The sequence below is a fragment of the Embiotoca jacksoni genome, unplaced genomic scaffold, assembly GCF_022577435.1.
Source record: "Embiotoca jacksoni isolate LCO1_2020_lvr unplaced genomic scaffold, fEmbJac1.0.p SCAF_7, whole genome shotgun sequence".
Classification (NCBI taxonomy): domain Eukaryota; kingdom Metazoa; phylum Chordata; class Actinopteri; family Embiotocidae; genus Embiotoca; species Embiotoca jacksoni.
This window is the reverse complement of record NW_027185425.1, coordinates 11899522-11924444: the sequence shown is the minus strand read 5'-3', so window position 1 is coordinate 11924444 and position 24923 is coordinate 11899522. Positions and strand designations below refer to the sequence as shown.

The following is a 24923-nucleotide window of genomic DNA, read 5'->3' as shown; positions in this document are numbered from 1 at the left end:
AGACCGTGGAGGAGGAGAAGAAGGAGGAGGCGGAGGAGGAGGAGGAGGAGCAGACGAGCGCCGTGGTATCTTCCTGAACGCAAGCGCACATCCAGCTGTCGCGGCGATGTGAGGAGGAGTGCTGGTGGTGAAGGTGTGTCGGTCACTGCTGTCGCTCAGCTGGCTCCCCCACCCTGTCGCCTCCCTCCTCAGTGCGTGCGTGCGTGCGTGCGTGTGTGTGTGTGTGTGTGTGTGTGTGTGAGAGAGAGAGAGAGAGAGAGAGAGAGAGAAGTTTCCTGTGCTTCTTGGCGCGCGGTCGCCGTTCGTTCACTTCACACGATGGCGCGCCTGTGTCAGCGTGCAACGCTGTCGTCTCGGGAGCTCCGCTGCTTTCACGAGAACTGAGACATTCAAAAGTGTCACCATGGCTGAATTTGGAGAGAACACGAGCGCCGTCGGTCCACCGGTTGCTGGCTGGAAAGCTGCGTCAGGGGGAGCCGGAACGGACCCGGGGACGCACCGAGGAGAGCCCGTGACAAACGGAAACTACAGCGTGTCAGACACAGCCAAGAGGGTCCAAAACGAATCCCCGACATGGGAGAGCACGGGTCCAGATTCGGCTATCAAACCAATCCCTCGACGCAGCAGTCTGATCAAGGTAGGCCATTATTTCCCATCACTAGAACACCACTCGTGTAGCTTTAATAATATCAGAAAGACTTTTGAAACGAATTCAAATGCATGCAAAACTGTTGCAAGTCCCGAATAGACCTCAACACCCTGCAGTTATGCCACATAAGATAAATGTGACATAAAGTATGTGGTTACTTATACAGCAACTCTACAAACACTGCAGCACTTGATGTCAAGAGAAGTTAAAACACCATAAAATAAAGTCAGTAAAACATTGCTTCATGTCTTGCAGCTGGAATTGGTGACTTATTTCTCTCTCTCACACACACACACACACACACACACACGCACTACTAATCAAACCGCTACCTGAAATTAAACTGTTAGTCCGTGGTGACACTGCCCTCTGTTAACTTCCTCCCCATCTGTGTCAAACAGCAGGTTAATCAGTCACCTCCTCTTGCCTCATGTGTCAGTGCTGTTGAAAATGTTTTGAGTGGCGCCATTTTTGTGCCTCAACATGTACTACAGGTCACACGGTCATATTTGAGAGATGACAGTGAGTTTGTCACACGTTTAGGAGCCAAGCTCTGCCTTCTGCAACCAGGAATCAGTATCCAACCTCAGCATTACTCACGATTTCAGAGATTTTACACGTGTGTCACACAGGGTTGATATGTGCTGGCAAGGTTTTGTGTCAGCTTCAGTACAGCAGGCAATGTCACTCATTAGCAGGGTGTCAGTTCGAGAGGAGGAGGAACTAATCAGTGAAACCACCTGCCGTAGTCTTTGATTAAAATGAGAAATCACATTCACTCCACCCTCTGTGGCTCACAGTTGAACGCTCTTGTCCAATTAACCCCACTGCTGAGCTCACATGTGAGCAAATGGCAAGTTTATTTCTAGAAAACAGGTGACACGGATATCGTAACTGTTCACAATTCCAGTTGTTTAAAGCTTTGCGATATCAATAACATCTAATCAATACACACTCCCCCCCATTTTGTCCTTTTATGGTTTCAGCCTCCAGGCATGTGGGAGGTCTTATTGATCTTGAGTTGGTGCTTGTCTTCAGAGCTCCTGCCTGCAAAGACATGATTATTCAAACATGCCATGAGTGTGATTGGCTCCTACTCAAGAACACGGGAAGCCAGCCTGTTGGCCAATTTCCTTGTACGGTTCATGTCGCAATATTGCTATCAGGTCAGGAGCAGTTGGTGTTGACAAGTTGCTTTCTTCCTCTGTGGCGTTCTCTTTCACTGGAACACACAAACAGACCAATGTTTCTTACCTCCTTGCCCACACACAGGCCTGCCGCTGTCTTTCTTCTGTTAGTTTGGAGAGTGCAGCCAGCTCCACACAGAGGATTTAAAAACTGTCTGTTTGTTCTGGCGTCTCATTCTGGGTCAGAACTGGCGTTGAAAAGCTGCTGGCGAGGGCGGTGCCTAATACACAGCGCCACGTTTGATGTGTGATGTTTAATGGCTCAGACCGTCACTCTCACCCTGCTTGTACTTTAAAGAGTGGTGATGCGGGCCATGGTGGGAACACGTGCTTCCTTTGATTAGAAGCAGAAATTAGCGACGGTGATGTGGTGTTCTGTTTGACTATTGTTCAGTGGAAACATTTAGTCAAGAAGTGCCCAACGAACAATGGAGCACAGCAGTGCACATGCGTCTGTGCTGTCACCACAAATGTGCTTGTGTTTTGAATCATAAACTCCCGAAGATCTGGATTGATGAGGCTCAGTCTGAGAGCAATGGGGTAATGAATACAGATCTGACAGCATTGCAGCATGTTTTTCTGTTTGCCCGGCAAAACTGCCCCTATGGTCAAACTCAGAATTCCAGACAATAGGAGTCTGGGAGGTATGTAAGCAGATAAACAGGAAACATCACATTCCAGACCAGTTTTAACGGGAGTCAGGGATTCATGTCCAGTCTGCATGCTTGTCTGTGTGTGTGTGTGTGTGTGTTTGGTTCCTGTTCACTTCGGCCGAGTTAATGAGCGTACCCGTAATTGTATTTCATCAGTATGTACTTCGTGCAGTCCGCTGTCCTCTCATTTATCATTTATACCGTCTCGTTCTGATGTGCATGAAGGAGATGCAGGATCACTGAGTTTATGTTTGTTTCCAGTTCATCTCGATGTAGATAATCATCAGGTACTCTTTTTCTCGATCTCTTACTTTCAAAGCGCACACACACACACACACACACACACACACACACACACACACACACACACACACACACACACAAAAACGCACACTTGCACAGACCTGCCTTCTAGCAAAATGCAGCTGAGCACAACAAATATCTGCTTTCCAGTTCTCTCATTATTCCTGCCAACATAGAAAAAGAACACTCAGAAAAGATATTGGTGTTGCATTTTTATGTGTGTATATTTCTGTCATGTGAAAACCACATTATCTCCAAAATCTCAATCATTTACTAAACCAAGAAACACAATTCAGTTTTACATAAGCCAGAGGGGTTAGTAGTTCATGTAGGCATTACAGACCGTAATACATACACTTATCTGGAATAATTTGTTGTTAACGGATATGGTCCTGTCTTGCTTAGCGGTAGATGAGAAGATTGATACCACTTGCATATCTCTCCATTTATGACACTTGATCCTATATATAGACTGAAAGCAGACAGAAACAGTGAGTGGTTTTAATCTTCTTCTCTTAACGGTACACAAAAAAACGTAAGCGTTCCCAAAATCTCAAACAATGCCTTTATACAGAAGATGCATATACTTGTTTGTGTTTTGTCGCCACATTAGTATGCGTGTCTAATGGGTGTACGTCTGTATTTTGGGTGTCACTGTGTTTATTTTTCAGACTGAGGGAGCAGCGTTAGCCGGAGGCGCTAGCACACAGCTGGGGAGGATAGTTACTTGAGTCAGAGCAGCCCTGAGCACCTCCTGCGGTTCAAAACAACATCTTTGGTCTGCTCTAAACCACTGTTAGACTGCACTGGCATCGTCCTGCACAGCGCAGCGTGTGGACGGGACCAACCTTCTCACTGATTGTAATGGAGCCACAGAAAATACTTTGTTTTTTTCGGAGCTACTGGAGCACCGAGGCTGAGCTGGCGACTGAATCGCTCCACATATACACTCTACATTCATAATCTACATCCACCCTTGAATGCACAGCGATATGTGTGCATGTGCGTTAGTTAGTGAGCCTCAGCAACGTCACCACTGAGGCGTGTGGAAACCCCGCTCAGCGCTTTGAACACGACGTACGCGCTCGCAGTTGTGGCCCGACTCAAGTCCCCAACCGCCTATTCTTGGTTTTAGTCTCCCTGCTGTCTTCGGTAAATACATCCGTGACGTTTGTCAGCTGAATTTGCGGTTAGCCCTCTGACGAGATTGACCTTTTTCAAGTTAATCTTTTACTTGTTTCATTTTGTGTGGCGTGTTTTTGATTGCGCTCAGTTTGGTGTGCGTGTGTGCACACGGGACTTCAAAGGTTTGAAGCGTGAAAGAGCATCTGCTGCTCTGCTTGCAACAAGGGCAGGGGTTTATCGTCAGAGCGAGCAGTTGCTTTACTGTAAACGCTCACCACGTTTCCTTTTGAACCTTATTCTCATGCATACATCGAGTGGCTGACCAAATGACTGGACCACAGAGGGCTTCGTCTGCTCTATTTATCGCCCATGTCCTGGCTTCTGAGGCAGCCAGAGTCATGCAAACCCCACGCGATCATCACATACTTGATTAGCTTGCAATAATGCATGAGAAGTTTTCCTGTTTAGCGCAGCAACTAAATTATTTTAATAATTCATTCTGAAAAAAAAGAAGAAGAATTTGAACTACTGAATAATTGTTAATACAAAATTACAAAACATTGTCATGGCAGCTTCCCAGAGGTGACATTTTTATATTCCTCATTTCAGCTGACCAGTAAAACTCCCAAATTCACATTTTCATGTCAACTAAATGGTATAAAACATCAACAATCCTTAAATTTAAGAAACAAGAATCAGTGAGAAGATGAACTAAACAAAGATGGCTGACACGTTAAACCCTGTGCCTGCTAAACAAGGCATGACAGCATTATTATTGGGAGCCTGTTAGTATTTACCGCTGTTCAGCCGCACAGAGTTACAAGAATGGCTGTAAACTCTGAATGTGTTGGCTGATTTCTTATTTTTATTTTTTAGAAATATTTGCAATTAATTTTTGTTCGATAGCCTAATAAATTGTTTGATTTATTGTTTCGGTTTCAGCACTGATAAAAGATTGTAATGGACGATGTGATGGTGCAGAAAAGCTTTGAGGCAGTCTGGTGTGTTTTCTTCATTATATTCTGTGAGGAAATTATTTTAGTTTGTTTGTAACTTGATTAACGCGTGTTTCGGTCAGTATCATCAGTGAGAGAGAACAGGTTACAGCATTGTAAAGCATCACTACTGTTGCTATGGTAACAGTACAATAACCTCTACCTTATGCACTGATTTAGATTCGGCTGGAACTATGTTGTCATTGAGTGTCTGAAGCGGGTGATCAGCTTAATTAACTCACGTGAGCTATGAAACCCACCATATTTTTGAAGTGATTAATTTCTCTCAATGTTTCAGTGTGAACTGTTGCATATGGTGCAGTTCCTCACGTTCTTTTCGAAGGCCTTTGTTGCGCACACCATACATCATCTCACCTCTCACAGTAAATCACCCTCCTAAAGCCTGCTGGTGGTGTTGTGCTCCAGGGTGAGAGGCTCTTGGAATAAACTCTGCCATTAAGCATCCATCATCTGCTGTCAAACACACAAGGCCACCACAGGCAAGACTGTTCACACTCCCTACTAATTTCCACTCCTCTATTCTTTATTTTTTTCTCACCTCACAATCATCTTCCTTTCCGTCTCTGTCTTAATGAACGGATCAAAGACATTGCCCACTAATGGCCTACATCTTCATTCAGGTGATTCTGAGAAGCGGTAATTAGTGATACAAGCTTGTTGTATCCATTTAAACATACGCTCTCATACATCATGCCATGCATCCATTCAAGCTGGCTAATGAAGACCATGCTGGTGCCTACAGGAGAATACCAAACCAAGAGACTCTGTAATTGTCCGCACTAAAAAATACACAGCAGAAAGCCAAAGAGCATCTTTATTTCTCTTCATGCTTCCTTCTACTCCAGCTCATTTTCTTTCTATTTTGTTTATCTCTTTCCTCTTTCTTCTCTTAAGTTTGAACTTCCTGTGATGTCTCTATCATCCTCTGTGTCCTACTCTGATGGCTGCATCTGATGTGTTCTGCCACCCAGTCGCTCCCGATACTCTCACTCTCCATCCATCCCAACATTTGTCCATCTGTTCAATCAGTGTGTATGTCCTAACAGGGACATCAGTAATCTCACAATCATTCAAATTCATCCGCAGTAATCTTTTGTCTATTTCCAACAAATGAAAAGTTGCGGATGCAAATGTCAATTTGAAAACCAATTTTTTTTTAATTGTTTAGACATTATTTATTTATTTGAGCTTAGAGCTGCTCCAATCAATATTTTGATATTAACAATAATCAAATCGTGCCATGCCATGTGAAACCGGTTACTAGAAATGACAATTTATAACCCAACTCAGCATTGTAAGAACATTACAAGGAGCACTTTAGTGTCTTTCAGCTAATTGTTTTGGTTTTATAGTCTAAAATTAACTGGAAATGTTTGCATTCTCACCACTCTTATTGTATCAGAGCCATTTTTGGCTCCACCAAGAAATTGTTTTCAAGAAATCTATTCATCTATTCAGTACCAATGTTAGCCACTACCCAGTGAACGTAGAAGAGTGTTTTAGCAGCTAAAAAGTCAGAGATTTCAATCAGGTGTTGGTAGAAAAGGAGTTTGAATATTGGCCTTACATTCTTCAAGTGCATCTTAAAATGAGTGCTAATGTTGCTCCTCATCGGCTGGATGTGGAAATAAGCAGGTTTGCTAACACTATTGCCATATCAGTTTTTACAAAAGATGCAGTTTTAACATTCACAGTTCGTTTATGCCGCCACCCAAACATTTTTTAAATGGAGGTTTAAGCCTAAAATACCTGATACCATATCAAGAAGTCTGCATTTCACACATTTCTTTCAGTTTTTTCTTTCTTTTCTGTTACTTCACTCCCCTTTCGGTGAAGCCACAGGAAACTCTGTGACAGGCTGACAGGCTGCTTCCTGTTTTGAAGTGCAGTGGTGGTTTTGGAGATTCATCTTGCTCTATTTAAGAAAACAAAATAGATCCTATGTGACGCAGAGACACAGTACAGAGATTAAGTAAAAATGTTGTTTTATCAGGTGGACGGAGGCCGTACTTGTTATGTTTTTCCTGTTTGTGTATGTATACGTGTGCAGCTATTTTAATCTGACAGTGTGTGTCACTTTTCATACAAAAATTAATACATTTGCGTTTTATTCAGGTGTTTATCCACTCGCTGGTTAACGTATGCCCTCTCCTTTTATCTTGTCAGGATCATTTATTCAGGGTCCACAGTGACGTCGGTGTTGTTTGGTTGTGTGTTTAAACTCTGTCCCTCCTTCGATCAGTAATTTATGTTGTAAGCTAACGGAGGTGAACAAGCAGGACAGCCTCCACACATGAGCCAATTAAATCCCCACAGCTGAACATGCCTCGAAAACAATCCTGGTGTTTTCCCTGCTTGTGCTCAACATACGAGCTTCATTAGTTTTTAAGAGAACATACCCATTGCTTCAGTATGATTTGTGTCTGTTGCTTTGTTTGTTAATCAGGGATGACGTGTTTGTTACTTGTCACAGTGCACAAACGTCATCGAAGACCCTGGAATTTATGTGAACTACTTAACTGGGTAATATGTGCACAGCGACGGGTGCTAAAACAGCCACAGAGGGACCATTACCGGCAATGCTACACACACACAGGAAGAGATATAGATTGGCGCGAGCATTCATCTGCTGCGCCTGTCACTGCGCTGCATGAAAGACAAAGGAAATGATTGCCTAGTACCGTGCAGTACTGTCGAAATGTTTATCTGTGTTTGTGTGTGCTGCGCCTCATTCTGGCTCACTGGGGAATTTCCCATGAGCTTTTCAAAATATTTCAAAATACAATATATTTATGAGAGAATCTTGATTTGATTTTTGATTTTTTTTTCTTCCTGCTGGCGGGGAGGAGTTCCATCCGAGTCTTTCTATTTGAAGTATAGTTAAATTCAGAGGTGTTGCTGAAGCACTCCGCAGGGGGGACGTTTTTAATGAGAACACAAATCAATTAACTTAAGTTTTATAGTGCTAATGGGTTGCTTTTTTTGTAATATCTTTTTTAAGGGGCTAAAACTATTAGAGTTCCTCCTGCACTTTTCAGAGTAAAATTGGAAAGGGTCTTGTACACGCCCCCTCTCACTCCCTTCATCGTACCCTACGGTACCGGGGGGTATTTTTAGAGCACTCCCCCATAACGCTGGCTCTAATAAACTTCTTGCTATTGGAAACACTTCTCTATCCTAATGAGGCGATTGATTCTTTTAGGATTTGTGATGGTTAGGCTTCCTTCCCAGGGAAACATTTTCATCCTCTCTGAATTGTGCTTTCCCTTCCTCTTTCACGCATTCATTCATTTTCTTTAGATGAAACGCAGCTCCCATCTTTTATTCTCTTTCTCTCTCTAATCTCCTTTTGCCTTTCATATCCCTCAGATTTCTTTCACATGAAGGGTTTCCCCCTTTCCCCTCATTAAAGACACAAGTGCTCTTCAGGTTCATATGAAGTCTTGTTTGAATGAAATCAGAGTTATGCTGATGAGGAGCGGTTAATCAGCCACCAATCAGTATTCATGGTTATTCATTTTAAACATGAAATTAAACATCAGCTGGTGATCAATTGTTTCAATTCTTAAATACTCAAAACCAATGCTGAGACGCAAAGTATGAACTTTGTTGCTGCCCAAAAAGCAACAGAAAGGAGAATTTGATTCCCCACCTATAAAAAAATATATGCCCCAATTTTGCTTTGATTTATTCACAATGTAAAAAAAAAATGTCAGAAAAAAAAATCATCAACTGTGGCTTTATATTTTTTGTTTTTTAGATTTTATCTCCCTGTTTGTGGTATGCATTGTTGAGTATGTGGGCGTTTGCGTTGTCGTTCACTCCCATTAGGATTAAATCAACTGTAATTATGTTATCCTACCTTAGATTAGCCTCATTTCATTAAGACTAATATATCCATAATTAAATAAGTTTGCCCACATATATGCTCTTATCTGTTAGTGTAAGGGGCTCTGTGGGGGTGACATCTGATTGGTCAATAAATCAGATGGTGATGCTCAGATAAACTGATTGGGTCTGTCAGTGTCGTTGTCAGGGTCAGAATTAGAATGCTGCTGCCCGCTGCCTCTGTCTAGTCAGGTATGATTAATGGTGTAATGTTGAAGGGCAAGGGCAAGCAAAGGCTTTCAGCATGGTATCAGGAAAAACATTAACAGATTGGGAGGAGGAGGCTCTACTTGTAGACCAAATAATCTGTGTTTGTGTATGGTTATATAAACTGATATGCCTTTTAATCCTTTGAGATCCATTCTGAACTGGAAAAATGTTTGTCATGCTTAAGCAAAGAATACCCTTCAGAGGGTTCACTGTCTGCCTGTCTCTGTTCTATCTCATTTTTCTTCGTCTGATTCCTCCTCCTCCTCCTCTCTTTATCTGTCCCATCCCTGCCTCCCTCCCTCTTTCCCTCCCTCCTTCTCAGGATGGATCACGTGCTGGTCGGGAGAGGAAGAAGACGGTGTCCTTCAGCAGCAGTCTGTCTGAGAAGAAGATTAGCAGTGCAGCTGACTGTATCCACTCCATGGTGGGTCAGCTGCTGTGTGACCCTTTACATAAAATATAAGCTTTACATACCTGTACATGAAATATTGAATGTGCCGTGCATCAGCGGTTCCTGGCAGATCAAAGAGTTTTGAGCATGTCAAACATTCAGCAGAGGCCGGTCAGAAGTGAAGTGGACTGTGCTTTTCGCTGAGAGTCGGTGGGTGACGACTTCATTCACATCTCTTTTGCAGGTTGAGGGGAGCGAGTTAAAGAAAATCCGACCCAACTCGCGTGTTTACCAGCGTTACTACCTTCTGGATGCAGGCCTGCAGGCTTTGTGCTGGGAGCCCTCCAAGAAGGACTCCGACAAAGCTCGGATCTCCCTCACCTCAATACGTGAGGTCAGTGTCCAGGAAAAAAAGCTTTTCTAAATCAAGCCTCCTTAACGTTTGCTTTATGAGTCTTTTAGACTAAAGCAGTGGAAATATGTACAACCCTGAGCCATACTGCATGGAGGAGAACAGTCAATTGTTTTTATTGTATCTGATGTGGTTCTTTTGCATCTCTTCCGGTTTTAAATTCTAGGTACGGACGGGCCGTAACACCGAAACCTTCCGCACCAGTGGAGTTTATGAGCAAATTTCAGAGGACTGTGCATTCTCCATCATCTATGGAGAGATTTATGAAAGCTTGGACCTGGTGGCTAACTCTGCAGAAGTGGCTAATATTTGGGTTACTGGTCTGAGGTATGACACAGCAAAAAAAAACTGGGAGCACTCTCAGACTGTACACTTGAAAATTATTATATGTTCTAGAAACACATTACACCCAATTTTAATGTTAAGAATCTTCTAATCCTTAGTCCCTTTTTGACATTTTATCAGCAGCACATTATAGAAAAAATGTATGCCGTCAGTATAAGAAAAAAGGATTACCAAATTTAAATATTCAGGAGTAATTCTCTGTAGTAAAGTATTGTAATTCAAACTATTGTACTGTTGTTTTGACGATTTAGTCGGCAGGACTTCAAATATGTATTAAAAAATTAATTTGAAATCTGCCTCATTGTAAGTAAAAAGTTTGGTTATACAAATTGTCAACATATTGAGAAACTGGTTCCTAAGTGTGTAAAAGTAATCTTAGGACACTTTCCATAGTGAGGTTGAGACCTTACAACATTATAGAGAGAAACTCAGCAATTTACCAATTCCCACATGAGCGACAGTTGGAAAGAAAAACTCAGGAACCTCAGACTGAACCAGACTCAGAGGGACGCGGCCATCTGCCTGGACAGCAGTGCCAGAGGGCTTAAAATTTACATACACTGTATTTCCTCATTGTTTAAGTCAGGTCAGTTTTTTTTAGCAGGACAAGAGTTCACGAAGGTGAACAAGCAAGGACAGAGATTTCATTTGTGGTTGAACTCAGGTTTGGTCATGCAGGGAAGGTTAAACAAATCTGGCTAATCTGTGTCGCTCTTTCATGTGAGTCCAACAATATACACTGTGCTTCTTTCCATGCAATGATTATACTGAGATGAACAGTGAGATTTTGTCGATTTGATTTCTCTGTATAGCCCTTTGAGTCTCCTTTGTAATGAAGGTCTGTGCCAGTAAACGTGATTTGACTTTAAACTGCTGCAGATATTGTACTTCATATTTCGGGCACAGTGCAAAATGCCTGAAATGAAAATGTTTGTAATGCCAATAGTATAACAAAAGTATTCTGTCCTATTGCATCGGCCTGATCCATTCTTCTCTCGCCTGCTTCTAGGTATCTGATGCAGTATGGGAAACATGCCCTGGACATGCTGGCCAGCAGTCAGGACAGCCTTCGTCTTGGCTGGCTGGAGCAGTTGTTCTCCTCTGCTGCTGATGTGGACAGGAAGGACGATCTCGACGAAGGGATTCGCTTGCAGTCAGCTACAAAGCTGATACAAAGCGTGAACCCTGGAGTGAGCAGCAGCAAAGTGGAGCACAGGTTTAAAGAGCTTCAGAGAGTCAGGGAGAGGATGCACGGACTCACAATAGATAATGGATCTGGATTTAAAGACCACTGCGAACACAAAAAGCCAACAGGAAGAAATGAGCGAGTCACCAAGCAGGAGTTCATCGAGGTCTTCCACGACTTTTGCACACGTCCAGAGATCTACTTTCTATTGGTGCAGTTCTCCAGCAACAAGGAGTTCCTGGACACCAAAGACCTGATGAGGTTCATCGAGGCTGAGCAGGGCATGGCTCAAGTGGGTAACACAAATGAAGCACACACACATTCACTGTCTGTAATTACAACTCTAATCTCTTCTTCATCTCTTGATCCTCTTCTCTCTGCCTCTAGGTGAGTGAGGAAACCAGCCTAAAACTCATCCAATCCCATGAGCCATCAGAGGAGGGACGACAGCAGGGATACCTGTCATTGGACGGCTTCACCAGCTACCTCACTTCAGCAGAGTGCCACCTCTTTGACCGGGACCATGACATCGTTTGCCAGGACATGTCCCAGCCTTTGTCTCACTACTACATCAACTCCTCCCACAACACCTACCTCATCGAGGACCAGTTTCGAGGCCCCTCTGATATCTCCGGTTACATCCGCGCCCTCAAGATGGGTTGCCGATGTGTGGAGGTGGACATTTGGGACGGCCCCGATGAGGAGCCAGTGGTGTGTACCGGACACACCCTCTCCCCACCACTGGCCCTGCATTGTGTGTTAGAAGCAATCGGAAGGTTCGCATTTGTGGCATCAGATTATCCGTTAATTCTGTGTATTGAAAACCACTGTTCACCTCGACAGCAGAAAGTCATACTGCAACATCTGGTGAGGATATTTGGGAAGAAGCTGCACACAGATCTCCCAGACGAAGGGGCTGCGTACTTACCATCGCCGCATGCCCTAAGGCATCGAATCCTACTAAAGGGTAAAAGGTTGCCCGGTTCTGATGAAGAGGACGGGGAGGTAAGTGAGGAGGATGAGGGAGCAGAGGTGTGTCAAAGGATGAAAGCAGCTAATAGTGGAGGGGCTGTGTCTGGAGGAAGCGAGAAGGACATGGTGCAGAAAAGTGTCTCCCATACGGCCATCGTTCAGTCTAATCCTCCTCATCCTCCTCTCAAACGCTTCCAGCTGCTGAAGGAGCTCTCTGACCTTGTAACTCTTTGCCACTCCGTCTGCTTTGTGGACTTCCAAACATCATCCAAAAGCCAAAAACCTTGGGAACTGTGTTCCATCCATGAGGCTTTGGCTGTGTGTCTTGCTGGTGAGAGCCCACGGGACTTTGTCAACCACAACAAGCATTTCCTGTCACGCGTGTACCCCAGCCCTATGCGCATTGACTCAAGCAACATGAACCCTCAGGACCTGTGGAAGTGCGGCTGCCAGATTGTGTCGATGAATTTTCAGACGGCAGGACTGATGATGGACCTGAACACAGCCTGGTTTCGGCAGAATGGGAGCTGCGGTTACGTCCTGCGGCCAGACATCATGCGGCAGGAGGTGTCTTATTTCTGCGCTGACACCAGAGACACGGTGCCTGGAGTGTCTCCACAGCTGCTCCACGTGAAGGTGAAGAAATGTGTCCACAGTGATTGACACAAGCTTTATTCTTCTGAGACTTTCTCAGAACTTGGGTTTTTTTCATCATCATTCCTTGGGTAATAATAACATCCAGGAATCTGGCAAAATGGCTAATAAGAAGTCAGACCATCTTATACGTTTAAAACAAACCACTAGGTTAACCAGACTTGCAAATTAAATTAACTGGTGGTTTGTTTAGAACCAGTTTAATCATTTAAATGCTCATTTCGTAGCCTGCTACAATTCTTTGTCATGATGTCACAGAGTTCTTGGATTCCAGCAGTTATTTGGATGAGAACAATATCATAACTGATTAATTTAATGGCCAAAACTTCAAAACATGTCTAAAGATGTGTTAAATTGGACTAATGCTCAACAGTGCATTAATAGCAGCGCTCTTTCTCCAGGTGATTAGCGGTCAGAACCTGCCCAAACCAAGAGGTTCTGGAGCCAAAGGGGATGTGGTGGACCCGTATGTGTACGTGGAGATTCACGGCATCCCCGCTGACTGCACGGAGCGACGCACCAGGACTGTAACCCAGAACGGGGACAATCCCGTCTTCGATGAGAGCTTTGAGTTCCAGATCAACTTGCCTGAGCTTGCCATGGTTAGATTCGTTGTGCTGGACGACGACTTCATTGGGGATGAATTCATAGGTCAGTGGGTGTAAGGGTTTTAAATGGAAACACACACAACTCGCAGACAGTGATTTTTATCGTTGTACATTTCAAACGCATTGATCTAAAACGTGATATCTCTTCCACTGCAGGCCAGTATACTATACCGCTAGAGTGCCTGCAGCCTGGCTACCGACATGTGCCCCTCCAGTCTCTCACGGGGGAGGAGCTTCCACACGCCAAGCTGTTCGTCCACGTGGCCATCACTAATCGGAGAGGAGGGGGGAAGCCTCACAAAAGGGGTCTCTCAGTACGAAAGGCCCGAAAGGGGCGGGACTACACAGCTCTGAGAGACTTAGGAGTTCGGGTCGTGGATGATGTTTTCAAGATGGCTGCTCCTCTGCTGAGAGAAGCCACTGACCTAAAAGGAAACATGCAGGTGAGGAATAGTTCAACTGAATATTTAGCTTGTTAGCCCTTGGTATTCTTAACTGACGCCGTATGTGATAACGGGATGTTTTGTTTATAATAAACACAGTCCTGTTTTTTATAATCATCCAGTTTCAAACAAAAGGCACAACTAATATTTAGCCCAGTAGGAATAATACATAATCGGGATTGGAGCGCTAAAATATTTTGAAAGTTAAATCTCTTGTCTTTGATTCTATCAATTAATTGATGACAGAAAATTGACCAAATTTGAGATCATTTTTTATATATTTATTTATATTCAAGAACATTTACTTTTTCCGGCTTCTCAAATATGATGATCTGCTGCTTTTTTTCTCCTTTTAAATTGAATATGTTTGGGGCTGTGGATTGAAATAACGCATTTGAAGATGTAACCTTGGATTCTGCGAAATTTTATTGGATTTAGATTTCTCACTATTTTATGATGAACAGCAATTAATTAGAAAAAAAAAAGGATCAACAGATTAGCCAACAATTACAAGAATATTTTTTTTCACCCATAGATAGTGAGCCTCGCGTCCGTGTGAATATATGCGCCTTGGTACGCTCTGTAGGGGATCATGTGCAGTCGCTGCAGCCTACTTGGGGTAGACTTCATGTTAGTTTTGAAGTGATTGGAGCAGCTTTAACAAATCAGTATGCGCAGAGATTCTACCACTGCTGCAACCGCTGCAACTACATTTAGAAAACAACGCTCAAAGTCAACATACCCACCGACACTGGTTGCTAATTGGTCAGCCCTTCAGAGTGGCTGAGTAAACGTTAATCAGAGCTGCATTTCAAGACTGTAATCAAAGTGAGGAAAACGAAAGCTGCGAGCCACAGTCTGGCAGCACCAGGCTAATAGGTAGTAGGAGGTGACAGGAATATTATGACCTGTTGTTCATGAGTAAATGGATTCATATTTTACCAATGATGGTTATGTGCACAGGTGAAAAACCACAAAAGTCCAAACTGGCAATAGTGATGGATTTCTTAATTTTCTTTTTTTTTTATTTTTATTTATTATTAATAGCTGAACTAACCTTTATAGGCCAGGCAGCAGTTTGGCCTGCGGGTGGTTGTGTCCACCTGCAGCAGTAAAACAGTAATTAAGTGGTTTGTTCTGTCTGTGTGGCGAGACTTTTGTTATCCACATCCCTGGATTTCTTCCATTACCCTCTGAACTACTACCACAACACAACTGCAGGAGAGCGGTCAATAGCCGAAGGAGAGGACAAATAGCTTTATTGCAGGAGTCGCCTGTGGTTACCTGTGTGACAGCGAGTGAGAGTGAATCAAGTGGAGACAGAGTGGAGAAGAGCTTTCACAAATTTTATGTTTGACTCTGTCCTGTATATTCATCAGGCCAAGAAAATTGAAAAGAGAAACTGGGTTCACATCTAATTCTGCTGATCTGGTTTAATTTATCTCCTTTTTTTTTTTTTTTTTTTAACAGAACTCAGTAGCAGTGTTCAGGGAGCTGTGTGGGGTGTCGGCGGTGGCGAACCTCATGCAGTGCGTTCTGGCTCTGAGCTCCAGAGTGTCGGGACCAGAAGGGACGCCTTTGCTACTGTTTGACCTCCGGGACCACTACCCCACTCTGGAGCCACAGGGGCCCTTGCCTGATGTCCTTCGCCGAGTCGTCTCTACATATGAAATGGTGAGGAAGGAAGAGACGTGACAGTTAATGCTCTTGTTGTTTTGCGCCAGATAAGGGAGCGTACACGGTTCATCAATCTGAAATTCATCGAAAGGAAGGAAAGACCGAACCAAAGCAACAAATCAAGTCAGTCACCTCCCATCTGCTTGACCTAACAATGAAACGCCCCCTCCCAAACAAAAGCTTCCTTTTTAGCCAGTATGTCCTGAAGCACAAAGTGAGCTCTCATTGTTATGTAGCGTGCGACGTCCCCATTTGTTCTGGCCGTAACAAGTCTCGTAAACACATCAGCACCGTCCTCACCTTGGCCTCAAACCACTCTGTGTTTCCACCCAAAATAGACTGGCGACTTTCATTGACCAAGGAGAGAGTTATTTAACAGATTTAATTTATGTAATGATGTCTAAAAATACATTCAGCCATCGAAGAAACACTCCCCCATGGAAATAAACACAAAGGGAGAAAGAGGATGGGAAAAAAAAAGAGGGGCAGACGGGTCAATTGGTCTGTTAGTCAACTCTTGAACCGCTCAATAAGGCGGCGTGAATGAAAGTGTTTGAGTGGGTTTGGGTTGCTCGGCTCGTGTCGTAACTGCAATTTCAGTGTTTGGTTCTGTCCTTGCTTTCATATCTCACTTTCATTATATTTCCCCTTGGTCTCTGTTTCTTTCAGCGTCCTCCCCATTCAACCTTTTACTCATTAATCTCCTTCAGTTACCACCTCCTCTATTTTCCCCTCTGGGTCTATAGTCCGACTGTGGCTGTCCGACTGAAGTGGGTTTGGTACAGCTGTGAAGCAGCACTCGGTGGTTTGGTAGCCTGCCTTGCCATTTGTCACTGTGGTGAAGAACATTTCGCCCTTTTTTTTTTTTTTTTTCACAATCTGTCTGGCTGCTGCAATATTTTTTTTAAATTGATATTTGCCCAAAGTGCATGTGTTCATGTTTCATATTAGATATTCCCCAAGAATCTCTTGGGCAGCATGATGGACAGTCAGAATGAATTGTCAATTTAGCAACACTATCCAGAGAGCATATGCAATGTGTGTATGTGCAGAGGGAATGAGAGAAGGGGGGGCATTCAGGTTTTCAACCAGAAACAGACTGTAGTGGAGATGAATGGGTCTGTTTCTAGTCTTATTCTGTTATGATTAAGGTTTTGGCGTATAATCCATGACACTTCAATTTAACTACAGTTATTCGTCACTGCCGTGCATCAAGCATCTGCACAGACCTGTCACTGTCTGTTTCTGCATTAGCGTGTAAATGTGCATTTGTTTGTATCTCTGCGTGTGCATGTTCAGCCACTTCCGTTTCCAGCTGAGCGGATCAGAGTTGAAAAGCTCACGCTGGTGCTGAATACCATTAGCATAGATTTGAATGCTGTTCGGCTAAATGGATTCCACACCTCAATCCTGATGCCTGCAGGGAGAGGCAAACAGCACAGACAGGAAATGGATGGGGATGAGTGTGTGTGTGTGTGTGTGTGTGTGTGTGTGTGTGTGTGTGTGTGTGTGTGTGTGTGTGTGTGTGTGTATACACGTGTGTCTTGTTGAACTGACTCTGGTCATAGTGTACTGTAGTTAATCCCTTATTTGTTGAACAGCCTCTTTTTCCCCCACAGAGGGATCGAGTCCCTGCAGGGTTTGTGAAGGGAGGTGCAGAATTAATCAGGCAAAAGCTCCTCATGTCCCCCGTGTTTGTGTACGTGGTCATTACTTTAAAAGAGCTCACATTAGTCTCTGGGTGCCCTCGTATGCATAAATCTGTGTATATGTATTTGCCTACAGTGTGAACTCCAATCCATATTTACAACCAACATATGCAGAACGGAATAGTTCTTTATATTTATAGCAGACAATAAAACAGTTTGCATGTTTGCTTAACAGTGTGATTTATGCACCAAAAACAAGGTGGCAGAACAAGTTAGGGGTTTATGCACTACAACTGTGTGTGTGTGTGTGTGTGTGTGTGTTTCATGCTAATAGATGTTTACCTGTCTGCAGATGGTCCAGGCGAGCCGAGCAGTGATCGAGCTCTCCGATGGAATCTATGACAGGATCCTGCATATACAGACAACGGGTGAGTAGGCGCGCGCGCGCGTGTATGTATGTGTGTGTGTGTGTGTGTGTGTGTGTGTGTGTGTGTGTGCGCTCGCTAGTGTGTATATGAAATGCTGCTTCGTAGAGTGTGTGTTATGATGTGTGTATAATGAGTCTAAATCAGGAAATGCCCATTGTGATAATTCCCACACAGGCTCTTCAACAGGGCTATCTATATATGAACTGCAGTTTGTTTTTTTGTCATTAGTGCCTCTCCTCTCCTCTCCTCTCTTCCTCATTCTTTTCCTTTTTCCTCCTCCGTTTTTCCTCTTTCGTCTCCCACCATATTTTTTCCAGTTCCATCTCCTGCAGACATCTGCCTAATCACCACTGTTAAACAAGGTTAGATTAGGCTATTTCACTGGCCTGGTTATCTGTATGTTTTGGCTGGTGGAGGTTTAAATTGGCACAACTCCCATCGTCAATCATCCTTCTGTCTCTTAAGAGAAGGGCACAATATCTGACTCGCTGATATCATTTCTGTGATCTTTGGCAGAGGTTTGTTTACTTCAGCAGGGCCCTATGGGTCCTCTGACATTGGTCAGCCAGACTGTTGTCATGGTGGCAATAAACAGCCCCTCAAACACACACACACATTACCCACATCACGTCCCTCACCCCAGTTCAGTCTGGCTGTAACCCAGGAGATGGTATGATTGACATTCAGAAGTGCTAACCAGCGGCTTGGTGCAAAAGAATGGAAAACATTCACATTAGTATATACACTATATATGAGTCTCTACATGCTGGATTTAAATAGCTGAAGTTACAGATGTCATATGTTCACACAAAAGTTTTTCAAAGGAACTCCTGGGACATTTATCCAAGCATCTGTTTCATAAGAGTGTCGTGGGTTGACGTGAAATTGTCAGCTTTTCCAATTCCCGACTTTGAGAAAAGTGTGAATAGAAAGGCATAAATGAAGGAGAACTGGAGATAAAGCTGAAGTGAAATATTTCGAGAGGAAGATGATGGTTCAACTTTGGCCACTACAGTGAGCAAGAGAATATTTGACGGAGATAAATGGTGTTTACAAATTTGCAGACCGCTCCACTCTGCTGCCAGACAACTCATTGCATCGTCCTCTGCTGGACATAATTTGAGGTTTTCTGGAGCCACTGCTTCACTCAGTGATCAAACGCTGCATGACACATTCATCCGTTTTGCAAGTAGGACTGCAGCGGAGGACACTTGCTGCTGAGATGCTGCGTTACCTCCTTATACTCTTATTTTGGAGATTTTCTTTCATGTGTGATCACATGTAAATAGAGTGAGATTTGAAAGTTTGATAGTGTAGCTGTTGGCCCGGTACCTCCATCTGATAAAGACCTGCTGCAGAACCCGAGGCCTGATCTCGAGAACAGAGCTCTTCCTGTGTGTACAGAGTAAAGACGGTGATCTGGTGATCCCAAAGTCGGAGGTCCACCTCCCAGGCTGGGAAGAGGGGGATGGCAGCAGGAAGGCAAAAATGGGTCACTTGGAGGGTGCCACGGGACGGGTGGTGGCAAAGATGGATGTCTGGAAGTTACATCAGGGCAGAGAGATGAAACGGAGAATGAGACCGTGGGAAGATGAATGGCAGAGAGGGATAGCTTGAAGCAACGCTGCGAGGAAGACAAGAACACCAAGGGAGAACCGAGAGCGAAAGCACTTCTGTGTCACCTCGTAGCACAGTTGCAGCAAGGTAAAAAATGGAGGTCAGCAAACGCACGATCAGATCTTCAGGGGTTCTTAAGTTGCTCTGTTTCTTTTCAGTGACACGTCTTTCCAGAAATGTCCTCAACCTTTAGGGCTTCTGCACAGAATCGTGTCAACGGGTTTTATTGAGAGTAACTTTGGGTAAAAAAAATAGATCCAGTAAAAACTGATCACAGTTAATCTGTGCCTCATCCAGACTGAGACTGTTTCAGGAGAGAAATGTTGCTGTTTGTCAATGCTGTTATCAGCACAAATAATCCATTCATCATCTGAGACATGGTTTAAAATCAGTACTGCAACAATTTTTAAGGCCATATCAATATTTCTGAGGTCATAACAACTGCTAACAAAATATCAGCAAACATTCGCACCTCTTTACGTCTTTTACCGTCTTGAAATTCCCCCACACGTACAAACTAAAAGTAAAACCTGACTAAATGAGAGCACAAACATATTGATGCTTCCACACATGTACAGGGTACAAGACCTCACTGAGTTGTTTGCTGAGCAGGAAAAGCTATGTGAATCATATTCTGTGGCCATCACACCCACCAGATCTCAATGCAACTGAGCACCTGTGGGAGACTACGCTCTCCTCCACCTTCATAAAAAACAAAAAACAAACACCAAACAAGGGAAGAACGCTGTTTGTCCTTCCGGTATGTAGAGGTTTACACACTTGGAAGATCTTTGCCAACAACGCCTTTGATACCAAAACTTACTAAGAGCCTTTCTGGTCATTTGGGTGAGCTTGCCCTTTAATAACGTCAGCTGATCAGCTGCTTTTCCCCCGGGCCCCCGGGCCTGCACAGTGCTGAGACACACATATGGAAGCGTAGATTTCACACTTGATGAGATGCTCCGAGCTAAATTGTTTCTTAATGACATTGAACTGGAAGGCAGATCTTTTCCATCTGAACTGTGAGCAGGTCACATAGAGGACAGGAAGTGACAGTGACGTAATACCTACTCCATCCTGATTCGCTGGCCCTCAAGGTTGTTTTGGCCTCTGGGTCGGGACCCTGTTTCTGTGTGTGTTTGTCCATGTATTCACGCTGTCCCAGTATTGGCTTGAAAATATGGTTCCCTCCCCTGTCTTCGCTTGGTTTCACAGGGAAATAGACACACACACACTACTACGCTGACACGTAGGCTTTGAGTTGCCTAGCAACCGTGTGGTAAAGGTTATTATTCAGGCAATTTATGTAGGTGTGTGTGAATGTAGAGCAGTGACAACGTATGTGTGTGCAGGTGTGTCCATATTTGCTGATGTTTAGTGACAGAGAAATAATGTGCGAGGAATTAGTAAACTAAACTTGCACCCAATCTGTTTACTCGTCTGTTTACTCGTATGTGTGTGTGTGTGTGTGTGTGTGCGTGCGTGTGTGTGTGTGTGCGTGCGTGCGTGCGTGTGTGTGTGCGCGTGCGGTCCACAACTTGGCATGATTTAACGTCTGGGCTTGTGTTGATGGCTCACAGTGATGCGTGTCCCATGTTAACCCACTTCCGGGTTTCCATGGTAACAGTGGGACAGTGGCCCGGGGCGGCCAGAGCAAGCCACACACACAACACAACTCATTGCACAGATTCTCACTCGCCGCTGGCCTCAGTCCTATGATGCTGTCTCGCTTTCTCTCTGTGTCTGTCTCCATCATCTCTCAGATATTCCATCCGCTCTTCACATCATTCCTTTGCATTTTTGATCACTTACTCTTTGTCTTTGTTTTCTCTCTGTCAAATCTGCTGCTTGAAGTTGAGCCACAAAGTTTGAGGGTGAAACAGGGTTTTGAGTTCCTCCCCACATGTCTCCAGTGTGAGGTTTGTACAGATCCACTCTCGACCCCAGTCCCCATGAAGTAAGATGAACTCAAAGTGTACCGACAGATCTGCGCCTCAAGTGAAGGTCCGTCGAGACGGGAGATGGACAGAATCTCCTGGGTGGTGGCGGAGGACACTTGAAGCTGGAAGATGGAAACTGATCGTCGTCACGAAACTCGGGCTCAAAGATCATGGGGCAAATGTGATGACATCAGGATTTGTTAAACGTAGGGACATTGGTAGCAGGGGAATGCAGGAGCGCCTGAGAAGATAAGCGTGGGAAGAAATAGCAGAGGTTAAACCACCGAGAAATAAAGGCAAAAGGTGACAGACAAAATCTGCCTCATTAAACTTTGTCCGCAGTGTCCTCTCTCGAAAGCCGAAGCGAGACAGACTCTTCTGATGCAGTGAATACCGGACCGGACACTTTGTGCTGAGACAGCTTGACATTCAGATTGTTCGTACGTGGATGATTCTGAATGTTGCAGGACGAGTGGTTCGCTCTGTTATTTTATGAACAGTGTTTACTGATCACACACGAACAGCAGCAAGAGTGCTGCATGAGAATCACCTCCAGTTCACTCTGCAAAGTACAGAGATATCGTTCCCCCGGTTTTGCTGCTGTGGCTTTATGGAGATGTATTTGAATAACATTTTTCCTGAGTGACACACTTCCTGAGGTGTGGTTTAGACTATTCACTGTTGTGTTTGTGGTGCTGATAGTAGTCAAGTCGTGCGGTGCGGGCTTTAACACCACCTTAAATGTGGCTGCATCAGAAAGTCTTATTATATATGCACAATATAAAATTGTGCGTCATTTTGAATGCAGCTCTGTGTGGGAATGGGAGAAGACCAGAAGCCATTGTATCGATGGAGTTCGACATTTTTCATTTCAAACCCTGAAAACAAACAGTATATTGAGGATATTTCATTGTCACAATAACTATAAGTTGAGCTAAATGCTAACATGCTCACAGTAGCAATGGTGCCAGTCTACCAGACCATTGTCACCATCCACTAGCCATGTTAGTATGGTGACATTTGTGAACGAGCATGCCGTACAACCATAGACTGTGTATAAAAGTCGACGTAGCTTCCGGGTCTAAAAAGAGGCCTACGCGGAAAGTGCCTCAAACTGCAATACCACCAACGGCCACTAGGGGTTAAATCCAAAAAGGCTCTGGCTCCATAGACTCCCATTCAATTTGTCTCAATACAAAGTCAATAAGTCATAATGCTGTCATTCGCTAAAAGTCACTCCTTCTTGTTGGTTTTCTTGCGGTCCGTCTGAAAATAATCCCGTTGTTAATTAGATATTAGGCCTCAAAATGTGGTACTTTTGGGGGCGTGTCTGATTGATAGACAGGCCTGTGGTGCAGACAGTTTCCACAATAGGTGGAAGTGTCCTCCTGTAGTGTCCTTGGCTTCCCAATCAGATCAAGTCAGATTCGCTGCTCGCTCCTCTCCCCAGCTTGTCTATATATGGCCACTTGTGTCTCCGAAATACCAAGATGATGACGGCCAAAATTCAAAGTCGAGGCTTCATAGCGGCTGTTCACAAACCAATGGGTGACGTCAGTGTTGGTTGCTGCTTGAGTACAACTGAATTATATGAAAATGTCATTAACCAAAGAGTTGAACTGAAACTTTTACTTGCAAGATGAAAAGTCAATGTCTCGTCTGTGATTAGAAATTATTACATTTGCTCAGGACGTTTCCCAGAAATGCTTTTTTTTTTTTTTATTTTTTAATTTTTTATTTAATTAGAAAACAATTGTCACTTCACATAAGAATAGTTAACCAATTAGCCAGTTTTGTCCCCCAAAATTTACATCATGATTTTTCCATTCAACAGTACGTGTTCTGTTGAGTGTCTGATCTGTTGTGGCTGTTTTTTGTTGTTGTTGTTGTTGTTTGTTTTACCTGATAGCCATGGAGTTTCATGAAAAACTGCAAAGCCTGGCGACCAGAGAGGGGCTGAAAGGTTGCAAGGTCAGTCGAGCGCTGGAGAGTTTCAGCTGGAACATCACCATCCTTAAGGTCAGCAACACATACACTCATACTCTCTACAAACCCAAATAGCCTCAAGGGTTAGACCATTAGAACATGTTCGGGGGCCTCCAGCTGGTTGCTCATCTCTCTCCTTCAACCCTTTGTCCCCTGCATCCTCCCTCTCACTTCGTACCCCCCCCCCCCTCTCCCACCTCTTCTCTGCCACCCAGGGCCAGGCTGACCTGCTGAAACACGCTAAGGCTGAAGTGCAGGAGAACATGAAGCAGGTGCACGACGCCGCTCTGACCGGAAACCTCACCAAGGAGGGCGTTGGACTGAGAAGAGTCCGCTCCCAAACACGCCGAGGCCAGGATGAGAAGCACGCCACGAGCACCAAAGGACCTTCGGCATAGCAAGCAGAAGACCCAATCAAGTGAAAGAGAACAAATCACACACCGTAGCTGCTGTTAAAAAAAAAATATATATATATATATATATATGTATATATATATATTTTCATGTCATCAGTGTGTTCCACTGTCTTAGTCTGCCACAGTGGAAAACTCTCATAGCGCTATGGGACATTATTAGAGCAAGTAAGCAGATTCCAAGGAAGGAACGGAAGAGTTGATGAATGTAAAAGTCTTCAAAACGCAGCCACCGTTGACCAAGCGGTCGCCGAACACACTCGAGAGCTGTAGAAAACAAAGCACTGCTGAGAGGAGAGATGAATGTAGGTAGATATGAAGCCAAGGTTCAGCTGTTGGTACTGTATGAAACTGTAAATACACCAAATGTTTATTATTGACTTTTTATGTGCAATGTTGTTGAGGTTTGAGACCTGGAATGACCGAGAACTCAGCCAAAACCTTTAAAAAAAAAAAAAGAACCGCCTCCACATGACAAGGTCAAGTAAGGACTCGGGTTGCAGAACGTTTTACCTGCGAGTTCAAAGCAACGAACGTTGTCGATGGGTCTGTGGATGTTTGAGGTCTTCTGCCATTTCTTCGTGGACCCGTGCAGCCTCTTTATGTTTCTCTCCAGCTTATTTCTATTAAAGCTGTTTGCTGCTCTTCATCCAATCACCAATTCACCTACTAATATAATGTCTTGCATACAGTATGCTATATTTTTGTATTTTCCTGAAACCCTTGTGCCAATTAAACCACGGTTAACCTGCCATAACGATCAACCCCACAAGTGTAAACCTCTCTGTAGAACTAACACTGTTATGTTCAAAGTGCTTACTTTGTGTGCAAAACACTGTACAGTATTTTAATATGTAATTCTACCCTTTTGCTGTAAAGAATATTTTACATAAGTTATTGATCCTATATATACATATATATACATACATACATATATATATATATATATATACATATATATACACATATATATATATACATGCATATATATACAATATATATACATACATATACACACGCATACACATACATATATATATATCTATATGTGTATATATAAATATATACACGTATATATCATTGGTGCAGTAGATGAGAGCTGTGTAACAGGTTCCAGTTCACGATTACCTTCCTCAACCATCAGGATGGAAATAAACTAGTTTTTAAATGA

The 24923-nt window shown here is 43.7% G+C and overlaps 1 protein-coding gene and 1 long non-coding RNA gene across 2 annotated transcripts in view; one reads left to right on the top strand and one right to left on the bottom strand.

The window, feature by feature from the left end:
- Window positions 1-144, bottom strand: part of LOC138214571 (uncharacterized) — a 3626-nt gene extending 3482 nt beyond the window's left edge. Inside the window, exon 1 of the long non-coding RNA XR_011179636.1 lies at window positions 5-144. This is a non-coding gene — a long non-coding RNA (uncharacterized lncRNA). The remainder of the gene's footprint in view (window positions 1-4) is intronic.
- Window positions 144-24923, top strand: LOC138214570 (inactive phospholipase C-like protein 2). Its single transcript, XM_069176296.1, has 12 exons — window positions 144-637; window positions 9354-9455; window positions 9667-9816; window positions 10001-10161; window positions 11189-11657; window positions 11753-12973; window positions 13393-13642; window positions 13756-14042; window positions 15513-15716; window positions 17721-17796; window positions 23263-23372; window positions 23555-24923. The coding sequence occupies exons 1-12, from the start codon at window positions 404-406 to the stop codon at window positions 23735-23737; spliced, it is 3447 nt and encodes a 1148-aa protein (XP_069032397.1). The 5' UTR covers window positions 144-403; the 3' UTR covers window positions 23738-24923.

What these genes read in the sequence shown, in the direction of transcription:
- LOC138214570 (XM_069176296.1), top strand. Translation starts at nt 404, where the DNA reads ATGGCTGAATTTGGAGAGAACACGAGCGCCGTCGGTCCACCGGTTGCT. An exon ending in ATTTGGGTTACTGGTCTGAG is followed by an intron (nt 10,162 to 11,188) that starts GTATGACACAGC and finishes GCCTGCTTCTAG; the next exon opens with GTATCTGATGCAGTATGGGA. An exon ending in ACCTAAAAGGAAACATGCAG is followed by an intron (nt 14,043 to 15,512) that starts GTGAGGAATAGT and finishes TTTTTTTAACAG; the next exon opens with AACTCAGTAGCAGTGTTCAG.